This window comes from Epinephelus lanceolatus, chromosome 11 (genome assembly GCF_041903045.1).
Source record: "Epinephelus lanceolatus isolate andai-2023 chromosome 11, ASM4190304v1, whole genome shotgun sequence".
In the NCBI taxonomy this organism is placed as follows: Eukaryota; Metazoa; Chordata; class Actinopteri; order Perciformes; family Serranidae; genus Epinephelus; species Epinephelus lanceolatus.
Window position 1 is genome coordinate 23,556,212 of NC_135744.1, and position 21,368 is coordinate 23,577,579.

General features: G+C 41.4%; 1 protein-coding gene across 5 annotated transcripts in view; it reads right to left on the reverse strand.

Moving 5' to 3' along the window:
* mtmr4 (myotubularin related protein 4) overlaps positions 1–21,368 on the reverse strand; it is a 67,750-nt gene that overhangs the window by 30,371 nt on the left and 16,011 nt on the right. For 3 of the 5 annotated variants that reach the window (XM_078172378.1, XM_078172379.1, XM_078172376.1), the window contains exon 3: positions 2,026–2,115. In XM_078172378.1, coding sequence (XP_078028504.1) covers positions 2,026–2,115 — 90 coding nt within the window. Of the gene's footprint in view, positions 1–2,025; positions 2,116–15,892; positions 16,108–21,368 lie in introns of those variants that run through there. The other 2 variants (XM_078172375.1, XM_078172374.1) reach the window with 2 other exon arrangements.

Here is a 21,368-nt window from a genome sequence, read left to right on the forward strand (position 1 = left end):
TAACGTTAAACATTTCGGCTCTATTACAACTCACAAGAGTCAAAGACAAAACAACTGTCTTATACTAAACACGTTTTCCAAACAAATATAACATGCTAACGTTATTAGCACAACCTTATGGCACTTATTGTATAAATTAGCCTAGCGACTAGCAGAGGTTTCCTCTGCTCATATGAAGCCAGGATAAATCACACACAAGACCTAAAATGCTATTTTGTGGAGGCTTTATTTTCTTCACAATTTATTGTTTCTTATCTGTGAAATTAAAGTAAATAAAAGCTTCATTTCCACTTAAGGAAATGGTTTCAGCTTACAAAAATAGACAGGAGGTCTGCGTTGCCATGTGTATCTACATGTCTGGGGAGGTGCACCTCAGGCTATGGCGTAGGGTGGGGCGTTGATTTGACGCAGACGTATAAATTCCACCTTAGTTGAACGTAAATGTTTTATTCAACATGAGGGTTATTTTTGAGGTACCTAACATGAAATAATGACATTTATTTTCATAAAACAAAAACTGGAAAAAAAAAACTAGTTTCCAATTGACACTGAGCCAATAATAGTGTTGTATGAACTGTAATGGTTATGGTCAGTTAATGCAATTTGAATGAAGGACATGAGATTTATTGGTATTACAGTCACATTATGCAAGAATCGGTATTTTTGTGATCTGGCGCTCCTGCAGTTTCAGAGTGGTACACTATGTAGAAACAAATTGTGCCAACAGGTTGTGTATTATTTATAAAAGATTGTGACGTAGGCTGTAACTATATCAGCGTCATCCCTGTCTCACAGCGCCTCACAGCTATACACATGCATTTGTTGACAAGCTGAAGGATTTGAGAGAAGCCAAAGAGCCATGTTGACTGACAGGTAGAGAACCAAACGAGGCGTGACATCTAACACAACAGCGTCTGCTTCTAGTGTGACATAAAACATGCTTCTGCAGCACTTCATAAACAATAACAATGGCATTAACGCGGCAATGGCGATCATTTACCATCTCTGTTACATGGCGGTCGATCTCTCCCTCTGATAAGAGGGTAAGGAGCTTCTGAATCTCATTGTTTTCCCAATTTGTGGACATTTCCAGCCACTGTTCTTCTTTGAGTTAGCCACTAATGGGTAACAGCTACTTTTTAAATCTCCTGCAGCAGGCTGCATGCATAACATGTCATCAAAACATCATACCCATCCTGCCAGCTGTTGTATTAATACAGACTCCATATCGGTACCGTTACTACCTCCCATGACTACTTTAAGGCAAGATCACACTGTCCTCCCATTACGCAATCATACTTTGTATAAAGCATGGTGAGGTGGCATTACAGCACAATATTACCACCTTGAACAGGCAGTGTAAAAGGGGTTTCTGGTTACGACCACCACTACTACTACAGGAAGGCGTGAATCACAGCTACTTCAGTCCTTTTATACTGTAGACACAAAAACTTGTCAAGATTTTTAACTTCAAATCTTTCCTTCTGTTCTTGTTAAAGCCTTGTATAAATATATTCCTAATCTCGACACAGAGGAGTAATTCAAAATGTCTTTTCTAAATAAATACTGGAGAAAATTTGTGTCTTTTATTAGTATGACTCCTTATCTATAGTGAGCGTGAGCAGCGCCTGCATTCACATGCAAATACTTTGTTATCCTCCAAGTTGCCTAATTAACTTTTTCCCGTGTTGATAAAGGACAGCAAAGTAATGACAAAAAGAACTGCTCTTCTAGACCAGAGTCATCATCTCTCCTCCAGTGTCTGGCCTCAAGCCTGCTGAGTTGTGACTCCTGCAGTAATATCTTGGCAATCACACTCTCACACAGTGGCGACCCAAGCTTCATCAGGGTGTTTCGGAGGAACACTCTGGTGACACGCCAGGAGCCGGGGCTGAAGATGAGATCATAATCTAAAAAGTGCCACACTTCAGCAGCTCCTGGTGGTCTACTACACAGACAGCTGTCAGCTGGCTGTCAGAGCAGACGGGACTGTGTTCTGGAGCGGTAGACAACTGTTCAGCTCACCTGAAGGCTTTCATCCTCCTTCACCAGCTCCTTCTGGGGGAACAGGTCCTTGGCCTTGATATACTCCAGACTGGGAGGCCCCTCTTCACCCTGTGAGACACAAACACAATGCAGGGGTGGTCAGACAAATACTTCTGTCATCATTCAGGTCAACCCAGCAGGGTGGGACACCACATAGAGATACATATCTTAAAAAAGGAACACAGAACCCCCCCGGCCCAATGCAGTTTAATAATAGCACTGTCAAACTACAAGAAAGAACACTGGAAGACCTACTGCAAAAAACTCTCTAACGTTACGCCCAAATTTAATGTGAAACTTAGGTTTTTTTAACCTAGAGCCTATTTTCCCATGTGTCTCTATGTTTATATGACTAACGGAGGCATCTATTTTTGAAATTGTCCACTATTGAGCGAGAGCACTGCAGGCACAAAACAGGCTGCACTGGAACCACTCGAAGCATGTTCGCACCATCAATGTGCGTCCACTAAAAGTGCTTATTTTTGTCACTGACAGGCTCAGATTGCTATTTTAAGTGACTGATGAAATTATGTAAAGGATCCCAACAGAGAAATAATATAAGAAGTGCTGTTCTGGAGTCTTGTGAAGGTCGATCAGGCAAAAGGTGAATAGTTTTCTTTTTCTCTAGGGATCCTTTCCTTAACTTTGTCAGACACATAATAACAATCCGAGCCTGTCAGTGGCAAAGACAAGCACTCCTAGTGAACACTTGCCCCGAAGGATGAGGTTCAATCAATGTATTTGTCACATGAAATCATATCAGTACAACTTCAGTGAAATGTAATTTGTCAGTTCCTTCAATTTGTACATTTAAAACAGTGTAATAATAATAAATGTATGTTTATGGGGGGGCTTTGGGCGGTATCCTCATTTAGGATCCTTATGGCCTGAGGGTAGAAGCTCTTCCTGAGCCTATCAGTGCTGGCCTGGTGTAACTGGAACCTTCCTCATAACCTCAGTAGGGAGAAAAGGCAGTTATCCAGGTGGTTTGGATCTTTAATGATTCTCCTGGCCTTATTTTCGCAACACCTCATGTAAACATCATTTAGGTAGGGTAGCGCAGCCCGTTTCACAGCTGCTGGCTGCAGCGCTCTTGCCAAATTTGAAAAACTGTTGTCTAAATTCGTCACTTAGAAACAAAAAAATGTGAAAATAGGGTCCAGGTTGAAAAAAACTGAAGATACCCCTTAATATTCTCAGTGTTCTTGTATTCAACATTTGTCAGGGCGGATAGCCTTTGATGTTAGATCCATGCCAGGTGAAATTTCACAATGCAAACCAGCTCACAGTCATGAGTCACGTAGGAGATTAAATATTGACTACGGGAGCTACAAAACTGCTTCTGAATGGGGCCACATGACTTTTTTTAAGGTCAGTGAGGAAAGCTATTTTAAAATGCTTACCACTCGATTCTAAAAACATCTTCCTGATTGATTGATTTATAATAATGCTGAAGGATGAATGCACCTTTTATACATTTATATTGTGTTTGCTCTGGCACTGTGCAGGCAGTTACTGCATGTGCAAATGACAGACAGGACTGGATCTTGTGACAGTCGTGTGCAAACAAACATAGTTGAACTTTGTGAGGTATTTCACACACTTGACTAGTTTTTCATGAGTCATACACTTATTACAGAGTTTATACAGTGTTTTGCTCAGGGAACTTTTGATACCAAGTAATCAAATGTGTCTATGACTGTGTAAAAGACCATGTAAACTAATTCAGTGTTGCATCACTGAGGCTGCTGCTTATAAAGGACACATCCTGGTGTTGTCTTATCAAGTGCACACCTGTTATAGTCGGCTAAAATTAGACTGCAACACCTCAAGAAGCAGAAGAGATGAGAACAAGAGGGGAACAATGAGAGCAGTCAACCCTGTCTTTGCAGCTCAGAGTGCCAGTGCCCCGTTCAGACTGTCAGGTCATACTTCAATCATTTGAGAGAAAGGGGTAAAAAATAACCAAAATTATGAAACTGAAAAAAATATGAAAATCCCCTGTAAAGGTTATGCCCTCTAAAATTCTCACTTAATGACTAAATATACACATGAAGTGCATTTAAATGTATGTTAGGGTGGAAATCTCCAGGCACCTTATGATTCAGTTCCCATTTCGAGGGCTAAAGATAAAAAAGTGCATCTCAATGCATCAAAATGTTTGATTTCAATACATGATTCATATAAACAAATGAATTTACGTCCATTATCTTTTATTAATACAATATAAGAAACAAAAAGAAGATATGTGTACACTAGAACGTTACATTTGCCAACATGTTTCCAACATAGTCACTTGTTCAATTGCAAACATGCAGGTCAAAAATTGTAGATGAAGACGCAACAACTTCAAACTTTGTTCGACATCAGAAGTCGCACAAAGTACAGTAAGTCAAAGCTAATATTAACGTATAGCAAGCCAGTGTGGGTGCTATGTATGAGGTATTTGTGGTACTGGTTAATAGTGCTATATGCTATGAAAGTGCAATGTCAGCACTGCAGTTTTTAAGAATAAGTTATTCTTTATTTGGATCCCCAGTTAAACAAATAAGTAAAAAATTTAAAAAGCAATCATGGCTTTTTAAAATGTAATATATTATTACTCTGTTGTGGCATATCATTTGGGGCAGACTTGTTTATGACACAAAACTCAAAGTTTAAGACTTGGGACTTGTGTGCAAGGACTTCAGACTCCCCACCTCTGCTAGTATCCTGATTTTGAGCCTTATCCTGGATCATATTTGTGATGTGATGTTTACATGTATATAGGACTCTAACATTATCCAGGTTTATACTGTCTGCTATGATGTGCATCCAGCTGCTCTGTCATTTCTGCAGCGACTCAGTTACCTCAGTGTTTGTGGGTGATCCCAGTCTGGTTTCTGGCTGCCTGAACACTGCTGCCTTTACTACTCTGCTGGACTTGGCTTCTCCTTCTGAGTACAACCTTATGTTGATGCTATTCCTTAATGAAAACAGCAATGGAGTCCTGGAGGGGGGACCAGAGGGAGGCAGAATGTACCGTAGTAGTACTGGCTCAGGTTGGTCTCTTGCTGTATAATATCACAGGAAAAATGCCATACATTACAGCAGGAAAGCGCTCGATGTCCCCCCATCCAGACCTCCTGCCATGTTTACAATCATTTCATCTGTAATCCAAAGGTTCAAGTCAGTGATTAAATCACATGATAAGCATACCACCCATCAGGCCTTCTGGTAACAGATGGAGTTAGAGCTCCTACAGTGACAACCCCACCTCTACAAGTCACCAACTTGTCACCATCTGATTTCAGAATGCAAAGAGACATTGAGAATGAGCCTCTGTGATATGACAGCTATGTTGACAGAGGACAAACAGTCTATAGGCTGCCTACAGATTGAGTCTATAGACAATCTATAGGCTCGGCATTAAGGAAATATTTTATTGCTGACGTGACGTACACACCTTTGAATGTGCTTTTCAAAAAAGTGTCAGGAACTAGCCTTCTGATAAAAATGTGTTGAAAATGTACCAATTTCAAATCATACAATATTGACAAACAAATGGGTTCAGATCACTTAGAAACATTCTTATTGCAATCAAGTCAAATAATTCAATCTGTTTAAACCCAACTAAAGAAGTCAAGAAAGAATGTAAGCTGAGCTGAAATGATTCATCGATATGGGAAAATATGACTAACTATAATCAATTACTTGTTTCAGCCAGTTCAAGCACAAAATTGATTTTTAATTTGTGAGGATCTGATGCTTTTTAAAAATGTAATATCTTTGGATTTTGGAATGTTGGTCCAACAAAACAAGGAATCTGAAGATGCCACCTTGGGCTCTGGAAAATTATAAAAGACATTTCAGTCAGGACCACTTTAGTCAAAGAAAACTTTATTTCCATTTGCAGTATGGCTCTGTTTTGGGGCCTCTCTGCTTTTCCTTGGGCCTACGCAGAAAGCTTCTTCCAAGCGCCTACATGGAAAGCCTAAGGTGGAGAAAGCACACCTCTACGCCCTTCCATGCACTTATGTGGAAAGCCTTAAGGCAGAGAGAGCAAACCTCCCTGCCCTTCCATGCGCCTACATGCAAAGCCTAAGGCAGGAAGAGCAGCAGCAAAGACCCCCTGGGAACAGAACAGAGCAGCATCAATAATAAACAGAAATGACACTGATGAGTCAGACACAGCATGAAAAAGAGGAGCTGGGGTGGAGGCAGGCAAATGGCTTGCAGAGGAAGCAGCAACAGAAGGCAGGCCAGAGCAGTGGTACCCTGTACAGTATGAGATTTGGCAGTTGGTTGTATAGAAAGGAATCATGTGATCTATCAGCTGACTCCCTTCCATCAATCAGCTGCTCCATCAGTTGATTGGGCTGTTTGAGATCAGCTGATGTAGCTGGGATGTGAGCTGAGCTTGACATCGTGTCATGCCTGAACTAACGCTATGCTCAATTTTTAAGTTCTCTGACATTTTAAAGGCAAAACCAATAATCAACATAATCAATCAAAAATAATGTGTAGTTCCAGCCCTAAATCTCATGCTGCATTTCTACTGAATGGTTCACCTCGACTTGACTCAACTCGCTTTTGGTACCAGGTCCTTTTTTTCCTAATTCGTTTACACTGTAGATAGTACCCATTCTGTGTAGGTGGGATTCTCAGCTGATCAGACATACCACAACATCATCTTCAATGCGACACTTGCTGAATCCTTTTGTTGGCAACCAAGAACAGAGAAACATCTGCACTTTGTTAATTGTACCGTTAATTGTATTTGTATTGTTATTGTTTTGCTAGCTGCCATTTTTTTAAAAAAAAAAGTCTGGGTCAAGTGAATAAAACTGTCGTTACTATTGATGGTAGCCTGGCTATTTAAAAAGGCAGGTTTGTATGGGATATATCATGTCAAACAAGTGACAGTTCTCTCTGACTAATCAGTGGTCTGCAGTGTTGCAGCTCCACCTTCCTGTATTGGCTCAGCTTGCTTGTAACCTTAACAAAGGTGGTGCCAAAAAAGTACCAGGTACTCTCCACAACTTTTGCTAATGGAAAATCAAAAAGGAGTGAGTCGAGTTTAGTAGAGCCGTGCCGTTCTATGCAGTGGAAATGTGCCGTAAATCCAGCTTGGACACAAAGTGCAGGTCTCAGGTGGAGAATCCTTTGCTACAGGTGAGTCTGTATTGAAGGCTTACTATGGGTGTGGGGAGTCTCTGTGAAGGAGAGATTAAAGGGATAGCTTCTAATTGTACACCATAAATTGTAATAAATGGCGGCGCTGATGGCAGCCATAGAGGTGGCTGTCAAGGCTGTGCCAACTGAGAAAAAGATGCTCCAGTGTTAAGTGCTGTCTGAGTATGACACAGTATTACTGTGGGCTCCATTTCCTGCAAATGATGTCTTTATGTTCATGCTAATGCTGTGATTCCATCACCATGTGAGAGACACTCAAGGTAAAGAGGAGTAAGGATAGACCGATACATCGGCCGGCCGATATATCGGGCCGATATTTGAGTTTTTTACTTGTATCGGCATCGGCCGATACGCGCGTGGGTTTGCGGATTTATTTTTCCCTGGCACTTTTTTTCATTTGAAAGTATGTGGTTAAGTTGAACAAAGCTGTTGAATCCTACTGTGTACAGTAGTTGTTGTTTTATTTATGCTTCAGCTTAAATATTTGTTTATTTTATAAAGACATTACTGGAAGATTTAAGAGCACTGAACTCTTTTTTTTTATTTGAATGTATAATAATAATAATATTCTACCTGTTCTACCTCAACTTTCCATCTTTTTTTAGTATTTTTTACTGTTCAATAAATGTTTCTTATTTTAAACTTGAGACCTGTAATATTTGTTATCATTGTGTCATTTTTTTGATGTAAATTGAGGGAGCAAAAGCAGTATCGGCCCCAAATATCGGCTCAAGAAAATTGACAGTCCATAATCGGTCATCGGCTAAGGGTGATGGAAAAAAATCGGTATCGGCATCAGCCCTAAAAAATCCATACCGGTCTATCCCTAAAGAGGAGGTGGACATTTCTTTCTAGCTTAATGCTTCATTAACACAATATTACCAAAATGAGAAGAAAACTTCCCATCATCCCTACTTGGGAGTACTCACAGAATAGCAGACAGCTCTGCCTCGATTTGTTGAAACGAAAAGCATTTTTTTTCCTAAAACCTTCAAATTTTAAAAATTCTTTGCAATGGGAGCACCACGCATTTACAAACTGCTACAAACACCAGCAATGTGATGAGGGCCTGAGCGTCTATTCAGCGCTGAGTGCTGAATAGTTGGCATTTTCTTCTGGTCACTGACAGCTGAAAAATGTTTAACTTTTGGTAAAACACTGTGCTCATCACTGTTACTTTTTACCCTGCTGTCCAATCACAGTGGGACAAATAGCTTACCACAAGGTCCAACTATCACATCTTACATGTACAAGAGCTGAACAACAACAGCAATGGAGGAGAAATATGTTAATATACTGTAGGCTTTGTATTAATATATGTTTCCCCGCCCACAAAATCTCATGAACCCACATAGACTGTCTGGTCTATAGTTTAAAAAGGAGTGTATAGGTGAGTACATGGGATTTATTGTTTTGTTTTTGTTGTTTACTGTAGTATCAAACTGGTTATCTAGAATCATGGAATGTCACCGGTATTGGTATCGACTACTAAATTTCCAGTATCGTGAAAATTGCATGTTAACCTCAAACTGTGGTGTCTCTCTGAGAAAAAACATACTCCAGTCGACACTCAGAGCCTCACTTTCAGACTGATAAACTTGTCAGAACTCATCCAAATCCCTTTGCTATGCAACCCCACTAATCTCTTGACCTTTGAACTGAGTCAGCCTTCGGCATCAGACTGATGAGGCAGCTGTGCATCATCAATTTTACTTATTTTCACCTGAGAATAGCTGAACCATGGCAGTGGCCATCAGTCAGAGGTATCCTTCGAGGGTCATGTCATTACAGGTTGGTCTCACACACTGTTGCTGGGCAGTCTGAACCACCAGCTTGCCATCCAGGCACAGACTGCTCTGCTTTTTTTTAAACATCCAGTGTGTATACTGGCATCAATGGAATGTAATATGATAAGTATGTTATCTTTAGTGTATAATCACTTGAAAATAAGAAGTGCTGCATTTTTGTTACCTTAGAATGAGCTGTTTATATCTAGACTGGGAGCCAGTCTTCGTCTATGGAGATTGCCATGTTTCACTGTCATGTTTCTACAGTAGCCCGGAATGGACAAACCAAAAACTGGCTCCAAATAGGGCCATTCGGGTTTTTGCGTCAGCCACTGTAGTTAGCAGACCCTCCTCAAAGAGAGCATCAGAAAACACTGATTTCTTTTCTTTTTTGAGAAACTGCTTTCTTCAGTGTCTTTACCACTTTAAATCACTGCTTCCATTTGTTTTGCAAAGGCAAGGGGACCGTTGCGGATAATTTGGCTCCCCGTAAAAACACTTAAATGTCTGGATTAGAAATAAGGTGAGCACATGTTTTAATTGGTTTTAATCACTGTGTCTGTTTGTTTTGGAGAGGAAGAGACCTCTGCTGATAATTTGGCTCCCGGTAAAAACCTCCTGAACAATGAACTCTGAAGGAAATCTAACCAGGAGAAGTTTCAGCTAGTTGCAATCTGCAATCCTCACCCCTAAATCTTACACACCGTTCCTTTAAGGAAATAAAATTTACAGTGGCATGCCGGACAGCCAACACAAATTACTGGGGAAGCTATTTCCACAGAACTTTTACCGCATTAGGAAATTCAATGCAAATTAGTTAAGAGGAACATGCATTCAATCTTTACACACACCCTACGTCAATAATCTATCCACTCCCTTGGATGCAATATGTCTTGTGCTGCACTACCTGGTAGATACTTGGCACCATTTACTTAATTCTCTCATGGAGCAGCCCTGACATCGCACTCCTCTGAGAGGCCTGCGAGAACACAGTGTACTTTAAAAGGCAAAAAAATCTGCTGACATAAAGTTTAGATGTGGTATTGCTCCATAAATCCATGGCTATATAAACAGACCGGCTTATACTGATGTATTGGTGCTAAACACACCGTATAAACATTAGAATGAAGGAACTACACTTCAGATTGTTTGCCTGACAAGTTATTATGGCAGTTAAAAGAACAGAAAGTGTCAAGGTGAGTAAAATATAGACTGAGCTGCATTAGAGCACAGACACCAGTGTAGCAGTGTTTGGAGGAATACTTGAAGCAACCCTGCAGATAACCTTGGAATCTCAGCTTCATAAGTCCCTTCACGTGGCAGACAGAGCTTCAAACTCTGTCATTACATTTACATACAAACACAAAAAGTGAGGCACGTCTATTTTCTCATTTTTGGTCCATCGCATTGTGACCACGACCAGACAATCAGCTTAGGGAAGATTAAAAGCAAAAGAGAGAGAGGCTCTCACTTCCATCTGACTCGCAAAGATGGAGAACAGCTTGTCCTGTGCCCGACACGTTTTTGCTTCGTCACTGCTGTGAGCCTGCGCACCCTCCCCCACCTTTGTCCACCCAGCAATCAAAAAGCTGGAGCTGACAGGCATGCGCGCATACACACATACGCCTCCATGCATTTCTCAAATATTAATGTCAGAGTGTACAACACATGTAATGTCTCGATGACATGTATTGCCATAACAGTGATAGTATCAGCAAGCAGCTGGCTAGACAGCCCTGATGTAGCAGGTTAACAGTGTGTACGTGGAGGTAAGAGCGTGCAGGCCTAATTTCTTATGCACTAAAATAAGGTTTTAATCATCTGGGGAGAGTATGACTAAAAAACTGCCTTCCAGAGATTTCTGCAAGTGAATGAATGAAAAAGTAGAATAGGTAGAGAAAAATACACAGGCACACTCTTCATGAATAAGTGTCTGGTTGCCATGGATACAACAACCTCTTTTTAGAGTCCCCTTCTCTCTAAAGCTTTTGGAAACAATTTGCTGTCTTCACTCACCAGATTATTTATTTAATCTGACCAGAGCTTTGTCCTAGAGATGTGCAGATTAGAGATCCACTACATGATGCAGAGGTGACCTCCCGGAGATGTGCAAAACATGTGTCTGCTTTGAAGTGTCCAGTTACTTGCTGTTTTGGACGTATCAAATGAGGCAAAACACAGTTTGGCACAGTGTCTGAAATGTGAAGAATGTCACGTAGTAAGAAAAGGATGAGGGAGGGTGAAAACAGAGACAGTAATGATGGGGCAGAATGAAAAGCAGCAAATATGTAATGAAAAACAATCAAGTTGTGTTAGGCAGTGCAGTCTCAGTAATGGGTCAAGGTCAAAGATGGCAGAGTGTGACAAATCTTTTCAAATGCACTTCCTTTCTCCCTGTCCTCTCTCTCTCAGACTATGTTAATATTTCATAGACCACCATGTTCTAAATGATCACTCCCATTTTAGTCTTGGGCTGTACTCGAGGAGCTGAGGAATCTAGGCGAGGGGCGCGTTTTTGACAAGTATTCAAAATTCATCAAAACCTACAGTCTGTAGCATACAGAGACGTGAACAGATATCTCTTTATAGGCATGTTTAAGATATCGATTCCTCTTAAAGGAATGTTTCACCTGCCAAATGATCATTTGTATATGAATTATTCACCCAGTGTTACTTTGAATTCATGAAGAAAAACTTTGTTTTTCTCGCATGCCTCCACAGTGAACGCAGAATCCAAAAACAGCCAACAGCCAAACTATATCAAAACAATTGTTTACAAACTGTTGGTGCAGGATAATTCAAGCCTCATTTATCCAGGTGTATGCTCTGAACCTCCCAAACAGGCAACTCTTTCTGACGGGGAAATTAACTGAAGGTGGAACTTAATATATGTTCTCTTCAAAGCCAGACTCCACTGACAAAAATAGTAATTTCACCTCACAGAACATGGGAGTTGCTGGTCTACCACTGCCTCGATTAGTTGGGTTGTTTGTGTTATTGTGTGACTTTGGTGAACCCTTTAAAACACCAAAGTCACACAATAACACAAACTAACTAATCAAGGCAAAGTTAAATTGCTGTTTTAATCAGTGGACTTTGGCTTTGAAGAGAGCATAGATAAGCTTCACTTTCAGTTCAGTTTCCCATCATAAGGACTGTCTGTTTGGGAAGTACTGAGCATACAACTGGATAAATGAGACTTTGATTATACTGCACGAGTTGTGGGGGAATTTGTTTTCAAACAGATGTTTTAAATAGCTTAGCTGTTGTTAAACGTGGGTGCCTATGACACAGATTAATCAAGAATTTTCTCCGTTTTGGATTGTTCATTTACCGAAGGCATGCAAGAAAAACAATGTCTTTTCACATATTTTATGTGTCACAGGATGAGTAACTGATATACAAATGATCATTTGAAGGGTGAAGTATTCCTTTTAAGCAAACACACCTCAGGGAACATTTAGCAAATGTAATGATGGGTGAAAATGTAGGCCTTCTCAAAACAGTAGCTTGAGCAACAAAACTCACAAACAAGCAAGGCAATTGTTTCACACAGAAAACAGCTTAAACTGGAGTATGATTCAAAGGCAACATATCTTCAAACAAGAAAATCTTGATCTGTGTGCAGGTACGTACAGACAAAGATTTTGGAGCACAAAAAATGCCAGCTATCCTTTTGTTTAAATGCCAAAATACAACGTGTTCTGTCTAATAGTGTTGCATTTTGTCCTCTATCAGGACGCTGTGGTCATGAGATCTCCCTCAGTGTCATAACATACTAACTGTGTCACTTCCTGTGAAGTTTTCAGGGCGTTACTGCCTTGATGTCAGGCAGACCCCCATCACATGTACCGAAGAGGGTGCAAGAAGTTATATAGCCTAAAGCATATCCCAAAAGCTTTTGGCTGTACTTACACTCTTTATTCATTTAGCTAGTGGGTGTAATAGAATCCGAGTCATGGAAAAATCTTAACCAATTCAATTAGGCTTTTTATAGTTCCATTTGGTGCAGACAACATATCACAGAGGGAGATAAACATGATATATTGGAGATAAAAGGAACAGTAACTGAAGATGTCTTTTCCAATCACAACAATAGCCACAATGATGGGAACGTAGCACAACACTGCATCCTTCTACCACAGAAGAAGACTGACAGCGCTGTGATCCACAGAAATAACAGAGGGTACTAAATTATAGAGACACTGACGCAGAAGAGGAACTGCCGACTCAGCTGCACCACAGACATATTAAAAGCGAGATCATAAATAGTGTAAAGCCTGACCATGTATGGTCTCTAAGGACCAGAAGAGGAACTAGCAGCTGTGCTCTTACTGATCTACCTGATAAGTTCTTTCTCTGGAAGAAACAGTGATGGAAATTAAAGTAGGGGTAGGGTTTTCCCAATATCAACGTCAATTGTGGTTGAAAATGCTGTGATGTTAGCATTACACTGTGCACTGCTAAAATGCTTTATTGTTGGTCTGTTGGTTGGTCGGTCCACCTTTTGGGTCCAGACTAAAATATCTCCACAACTACTGAATAGATAACGATGATTATTCTAGACTTTAGTTGCCAGATGATGAATCGTAAAGACTTTGGTGATCACTTGACTTTTCCTCCAGTGTCACACAGAGAATTAGATTAATAATACTGAGTGAAATGTCTCAAGAACTAGTGGATAGATTGCTGTAATACTTGGTATTACCATTTATGTTCTTCTCAGGATGAACTGTAATGACTTTGGTGATCCCTTAACTTTACATCTAGCTCATTCATCAGGCTAAAATCTTGTCAAATACTTTGGTTTAAGACCAAATACCTGCTAAACTAATAACATTCCCATCAGCCTCAGCTTTTTGTTTAGTGCTAATTAGAAAATATTAGCAGGGTTTCCCTCATATTTATTTATTTCTGGCAGCCCACCACAATTGAAACATCTGCTGCCATGTTTTGGTTTCCTATTTTTGAAGGCGGACTGTTCATTAGGTGCACTGTTGGAATATACATACCCTCCAGTTATTCATTGTACCAACCCTCGCAGTGCAGAGCATAGTCTGGGCAAAGGTGGAGCAGCAGAACGTCAGGCACAGTGAAACTGAAACTAAACAGTTCATTGTTTATGTTTAACTCACAAATAGCTTCTCCTCTTATCACTCAATCAGATCTGATCAGCTCTGATCGGATTCAAAACTCCACAAACTGCAGCTGAGGTAAAAAAGAACTCAATAAGAGTTTCGACTGTGCTACGCTCATGGACCCTCAAATTTGTTTTGAGAGGGGATACAGACTGATACACAAGGACACACCGCACACCAACATGCTAAACTAGATGGTGAACATGGTGAACATTATACCTGCTAAACATCAGCATGTTAGCATTGCCATTGTAGGGATGTTAGCATGCTGATGTTAGCATTCACCACAAAGCACCGCTGTGCTCGGGTACAGACTCTTAAGGCCTTTACACACCAGGGGCGTGATGAGTAAACGACATGAAAGTTCAAAATACTCACCTGCTGATATTCCACATCCAAACTATTCCTATTAGCGATATGAATTTGTAAGAGTTGCAACACTTGTTCAATAAAGGTTTTTGATGCAAATAGATTTGTCAGCTGTGATGCTAACTAATATTGCCAGGATGTTATTGACCCACAGCAGCACCTGTCTGGGGTTAGCTTTTGCATTGTCTACATTGCTGTTAGCTATTTTATTAAGTTTCCTCTTCGTGAACTGCTCTGAATGAATTTAAGTTTCCTCTGGTAAAGACTTACAAAATGTATATGTCTAGGGCTTTTATTGTGAAAGGTAAGAATGGAAAGAGTGGATCTGGTATGCCCTGCCTTGGTCAAGATTGAAAGGTGAAACAAGTTTGCGTTTTCGGTGCAGACTACAGAGCCTCTATGTTGTTTATTAATCTTCAAAAGTAAACATGCAACGTAATTAGTTAATGCTTTTATTTATGGTGCTAAACCTCAGAAAAATCAACCTTGTTCCAAAGAAAAATTATGCCTCTTTTTCGCAGCATAATATTTACATTTTGCGCAAAAGTACTCATACTCAAAAATTTCATTGATGTGCAAATTCATTGCACGAAAAAACTTTAAAAGTCCAAAATAATATTCAGAGCATCAATAATATGGGAAAGCTGGTAGGTGAATGTGAAAGAATTAGTATTTACTTGAAAAAAGAGGCTTGGCCAAAGTTAATAAATAGCCTATTAATCAGGCAATTAAAAAGCTCAGACAGTGGACTGTGGACATCACTCATAGGTCGGAAGCTAACTTGTGCATCATCAGCTAATTTAGGCTCAGGGACAGGAGGCAAAGGCCACTCTGTTGTTCCTAAACCGCCAACCTTTTGACGTCTCTGTCTCAAGATGTAAACTTAGAGAAACACCTGTTCTACATCAGTCATCGGCCCCTGTACATCCCAGTACCACAAAATCCTCAATGCAGGTTCTCCACTGCAGTGAACATACTTCACCGCTCTAAGGCAGCATTGAGGAGCGCACAGTGTGCTCCTCACAGCAGAACGTGCATCTTACACATCTTACTCCTCTCCTCTCTGCCAATCAACACACCGGCAGCTCAAGGCCTTCAATACAACAGAGCTGAGTGATGAGAGTAATAAAGTAGCTTTTCATTGTCACACGCATGAGAAGACCCAGAGGTAATTCAATTATTTGTATGTGGAGTGTGGAGAGAGTGTGGGCTTCTCACTAATAACTGCAGCGCTCACGTGTGTCGACCAACACGCCCACCCCCCCATCCCCCACAGATTGTCCAGCAGGCACACACATGCAGGCGAGTTAGCTAAGGCAGGGTTTTAATACACACCCATCACAAACAAAACACCCAAATAAAAGCCTGTGGACTTACAAAGCAGTTGAGCATGGAGCAGGACACCCTTCCTGCGAGGCTCATGTCGAGGTGAGGCAGGGCTGTGCCTGGATGACACGCAGCCTACAGAGCAGCAGCACAACCAGAGCACGAGGAGCCGGCATAACCATTCTTCTCCCAGCCGGAGCCCGTCCACCCCTCGTCCGCTCCAAACCCCTCTGCCTGCCGCCCCTCTCCCCCCCCCCCCCACACCTTTTCCCCCTTCTCAAGAGGTGCTGTGGTCTGACACGCCGGTCCCGACTCTCATTTAGGAACCCACCCCACCCCCCCCACCGCTCCCAGAGTGGGGAGAGAGAGCACGCTGGTGTTTGAACACAGCCCCTGTTGCACTGCTGAGAGAGGGAGGATAGTCCATAAACACAAAGAAGAGCGGCGGTCCACACGATCAGCTGAGTCACAACTGAGGAGAACACAAAAGTGATAAAATCACTGCAGATGTGCAATCTCAAATGTAGCAAACGGATAGGGGGGAAACTGCTAGAAGAGAGAGCAGGAGAGAAAGGAAGACAGAGGGAACTGCCTGATGCTAAGCTCCACCCTCTGCATGCGCATCTACCTCTCTCTCTCACATTCACGTGCCCACATTTCTCCCCTTGTCTCCCTCTCATCTTTTACTCCTCCCCCACTCCCTCCTTGTTCACCCTTCACCGATATCTCCTCATTAATTCGCTTCTCCCTCAGCAACAAGGCGGTAAAGCTCAGAGGATGCCGCCGGCAACCAGAAGATGCTCCGACTGCCATGCATGCACCATATGATCAGCCGCAGTATTCTGTATGCTGGCAGCTGTGTGCACACAAAATACTACTTGAAGCAAACTCATACACACAGATGGAGCGCGAAGAGACACCCCATCCAGTGGTACGACACTATCCCATCACAAAACCGTTGCATTGGCAGCGACTGATGTAGTGCAGGAGGCAAGGACAGAGGAGGGAGGGTGTGTGTATGCGGAGATCTCCAGTGACACAGCATTCTACAGACACAAATTCTCCCTCACCTGTCTCTCAGTGTCTTTTTGGCACTGTCCTACACAAGTGCGGTGCATCTTTGCAGTAACGTAGCTGCAGCACATTCCTGTACTAATAAGAGAAGGTCAGTGGATGTACATAGTGTACACATACAGTCTCCAGCATACTACAGGGGGGACACGCAGCCCTTCCCCCTCTTACCCGAGCCTCCTCCCTGGCAGAGTCGTGACAGCCACTTGTCTTCAACTGTATGACCCCACATTATGTAACATGTATAGCGTAGTATAGCCTGGATGCACAACGCAGCACTATTGAAATAGGATTTATATTACTGAGGAGGTGCTGTAATGTCATTTTGACATGGTAGAGCCTCATTTCAACAGGATGAATTTCCACCGGCGGTGTGGTTATTGTAATGATTTATTGTGGTAATGTATAATCCATGTAAAGAAACTATTCAACCCAAGTATATGTTTCCACTTCACCCCAGAATCAGGTTTTAGGGGTCTTACAATTCAATTCTCACTCGAAAAGACACGGAATCTGCTGCCGTTCATACGTCTCCATTAGCCCTTTTCCATGCACACGTGCTGGCTTGGTTTGACTTTGTGCGTCAGCCAAGCGCTGCAGGGATCTCCATCTCTATACAACAGGGGTACCTGCTTGAAGGTGTGTCTTGAACCGATGACGCGCTTGTGACCCAACAAAACGTTCTTCTGTTTTCCTGTCTGCCCCATCGGTGTAACCCCATGTCTAGACTGCCAGCATATTTTCACTCGCCCAAACAGATAGCCTAGGCTCTTGTTTTTTAGAGGTGATTTGAGATGAGCTTTCCTGCTCTCTCTTATTGTTAGTGTTTACCACAGTCCTTCTGCTATTCTCTGCTACTTACCAAGACAGAAAAGTCATCGCTGTCATGTTATAGCCTGTTTCTATTTATCCTTTAATACAACATTTAAACTTTATACCCTCAATGTCAAATATTTTATTGTGTTATTGAAAATGGTATAGAAAAATGATAGTTCTTAAAGTATTCTAGTTTGAAATTCCAGTATTGTGACAAACCTCTGGCCTGACCCTAGAGATGGTCCATCTCAGGCAAAACTCGCACGTTTAAACTGATAGTGGAAACACAAATCAACGCAGCATAGTTTGACTTGGCGCAACTAAAAGTGCCAAAGAAAAAGTCTTGCAAGTAACCACTCAAAGCACTTTACAACACAAACCAGCATTCACCCTTTCACACACACACATTTAGTCACTGGTGGCAGAGGCTACCGTGCAAAGTGCCACCTGCTCATCAGAAGTGATAACCAGACACAGATGGCACAGCCATCAGGAGCATTCGGGGTTCAGTATCTTGCCCAAGGACACCTCAACAACTAAACTGCAGGGGATCGAACCACGACTGCTCTACCTCCTGAGCCACAGTCGCCCAGTGAAGACAGAAATTAAAGTCCATTGGCGAGTATTGTACATGGAAGCTGACTCTATCTGTAAGTGCTTCAGTTTCTGATTTGAATATTATTTGGCTGTTTGGTTTTCTCATTTGAGACACACTCATTTTTCCCCAAGATACACTGCAAAACATTCTTTGCTCATCTTCAATTCTGCGTCAATTTTAGATATCATGGGTCCAGCTGCAAGCAGAACATCCAGTGGGAAAATTAGCTTATTCTATAACATCTATCAACATGTTGGACTCAGAAGAATTACGTTATATTAGGTTATTATATTCTATTTAGCACATCCAAATTAAATTTAAAAACAATACCCATTGCATGACAGCTTGGTGAGACGCCTGCCAAGCTGCAGACCACTGTTCAAGACAGAACCACATTTTTAATTTCTTTTTAAGTGAGTCATCGCTGTTTCCATGGCTTTTTATGCACCAAACATGGGTGTTTCTTTAGGGACCAGTGACTGTGCTTCAAGCAGCTTTTTAGGCATGAAAAGCAGTTGTTTTTTCAGAGACATCATTGGCATTTCTAGCAGGGATTGTGTCTCCCAAACTGCATATTTTAGAGCAAAAAGTCAACCACAGCACTAAAGTTTCAACGAATCTGCTACATAATAACAAGCAAATGTGATATATCCTTGGTTTGGAGAAATGTACAATGCCAACCCTTTTCTGGCGATTCGGTTGCATCATTTCTTACTGCCTAGTCAAATCATCTTTAAATCTATCATACTTTAGTATGGCAATATATTAGAAGGGAGAGCCTCATTGCTGCAGGAGGCATGACGCATTGTACTTGTGTGCAGTATGACTTCAATCTCATCAGGTAAATGGATTCTGAACTATTAAACGCACTTCCACAAATCAAGCAGAACCTTGCCAAGAATCACTTTCATGTCACGTGGAAAACCTGTGACCCGTTACATTTATTATGCTCAAGCGGAATGGAGAAGTGAAATAAAGTATTATGCATTGCACTTAAGCTCGAACGCGCCAGCTTTACGAGAAAGAAAAATGCACTCTGTAGAAGCCATGCCAGCTCCTCTGTCTTGTGATGTGTGACAGAGAAATCGCTCAGCAACTAACTTAGTGTGATGTGTTTATTTCTTTGGCAAAATCCCAGTGATTGAGACTTCATATCCTGGACAAGTGCAGCCTCATCAGGCTTGGAAGTGAGAGAGGCTCTCTCTTGATGAGATTACCGAGACTATAAAACAAGATTCTTGAAGTCTTTATTCAGACTGTTAGTATAAACTCAGCAGGCATGTCATTCAACTATGCTAAGATGAAAGAGTGTTGTTGTTTTATGTTTTTAACACTAAATCTTTGAAAGTGTACAGCTTTCAAATCATTTCCCAGTGTATCCACATTCATCCAGGAAAAAAAAGCTGGATAGATGGACACTTTAGTCATGACAAGTGGGCCCACAGTCCGAACACTGGGCTTCAAATACCCCCCTCTCTCTGTCCGCCCAGCTCCACCCAAGCTGCCTGCAAAAGTGAGCGCCAGATTTGGCCTCTTGTGTCTCAGGTTTTATTTTAGGAAAGGAGGGCAGCGAGTCACGAACACAGAGTGTCAGCCCACATGTTGACACACTGCTATTGAAGTAGGATATGAATAATACATGAGGCATTAGGCGTCTATATGGAGCTATTCAAACTCCAGAAAATATTTGCACATTTGTGTTTTAGGTGTCTTTAAATGCAGTTATTTTTTGGACTTTAACAAAGCCATATAAGCAATAACCTGTAACTATTCAGCAAACTGCAGTCTACAACACGTGTTTTCAAACCAATTCCAGTCTTTTTGTGGGTAAAATGATTGCAATTTTCTGTGTTGTGTCCTCTATGTAAGAAGTGTTTTGTTGCAGTTAGCTGTGACAACTCTGGCCTTTTATCCTAAAGCAGGATTAAGCTTAAAGGGATAGTTCGGATTTTTCAAATTGGAGTTGAATGAGTAGATGGCGGTCGGCACGCCACCAGTTTGGAGAAGCATGCAGAAGCGTCGACACAGGGCCTAAGCAATGTACTGCTGTGGACATGGGCAGCAATGAAACATATTTTATCTACCTTAACAAAAAAAAAAAAAAATCAATATCAGATTAAGTGTAAGTGTGCTTTATTGAGAGTGTTTTCACCGCTTTACCTTGCCATCAGACACCCTGTTCCAATGGGAAATCTGTGAAAGGCTTAGTTCCCCATCTATGCTCTCATCAAAGCCAGACTCCGTTGAGAAAAACAGTAATTTTGGCTCGCTGAACAGAGGAGCTGCTGGTCTACTCCTGCCTCAATCATTTAGCTAGTGTGATCATGTGACTTTGGTGAATCTGAACTAACTCTTTTCACTGCCAAAGTCACACAAAAACACACAAGAAATAACTGATTGAGGGTGCAGTAGACCAGAAGCTCCTGTGTAAAACAATGTTAAAATCACTGTTTTTCTCAATGGAGTCTGGCTTTAAAGAGAGCTACATCACAGTTTTATTTCCCCGTTGGAAATCATTGTCTGACAGCAAGGTGAAGCGATGAAAATATTCCAAATAAAGCATATGCTGAAAGTGATATTGATTATTTTTAGGTGACTAAAATCAGTTTTGCTGCTCCCCCCTCCACAGCTATACATTACCTAGTTTCTATGACGCACTCCAGCCTGCTGCTTCAAACTGGGGTTGTGTCGACTGACATCCACTGCAGGTAATTCATTGACTATAGATAAGTACTTCATACAACTCCACTTCAAAATATCCAAACTATCCCTTCAATATGATGCATTACAAGCAAACACAGGGTGTCCAATATGCAGACCACAAGTGTCACCACCCAAAACTGTGTATCAGAACACTCCTAACATACAGTTCTGGGTAACAGGCTGTATTAAAAAAAAACACATTCAGCACTGAACAAAACATTAAAGTTACTACGATTTGAATTGAATGAAAAGAAAGAAAAGGAAACCAAACACTGACAGCCAGACGTCAGGAACCAGAGCAGGGTCAAACGGTGCTAGAAGCCAAAGTCCCTCAAGGAG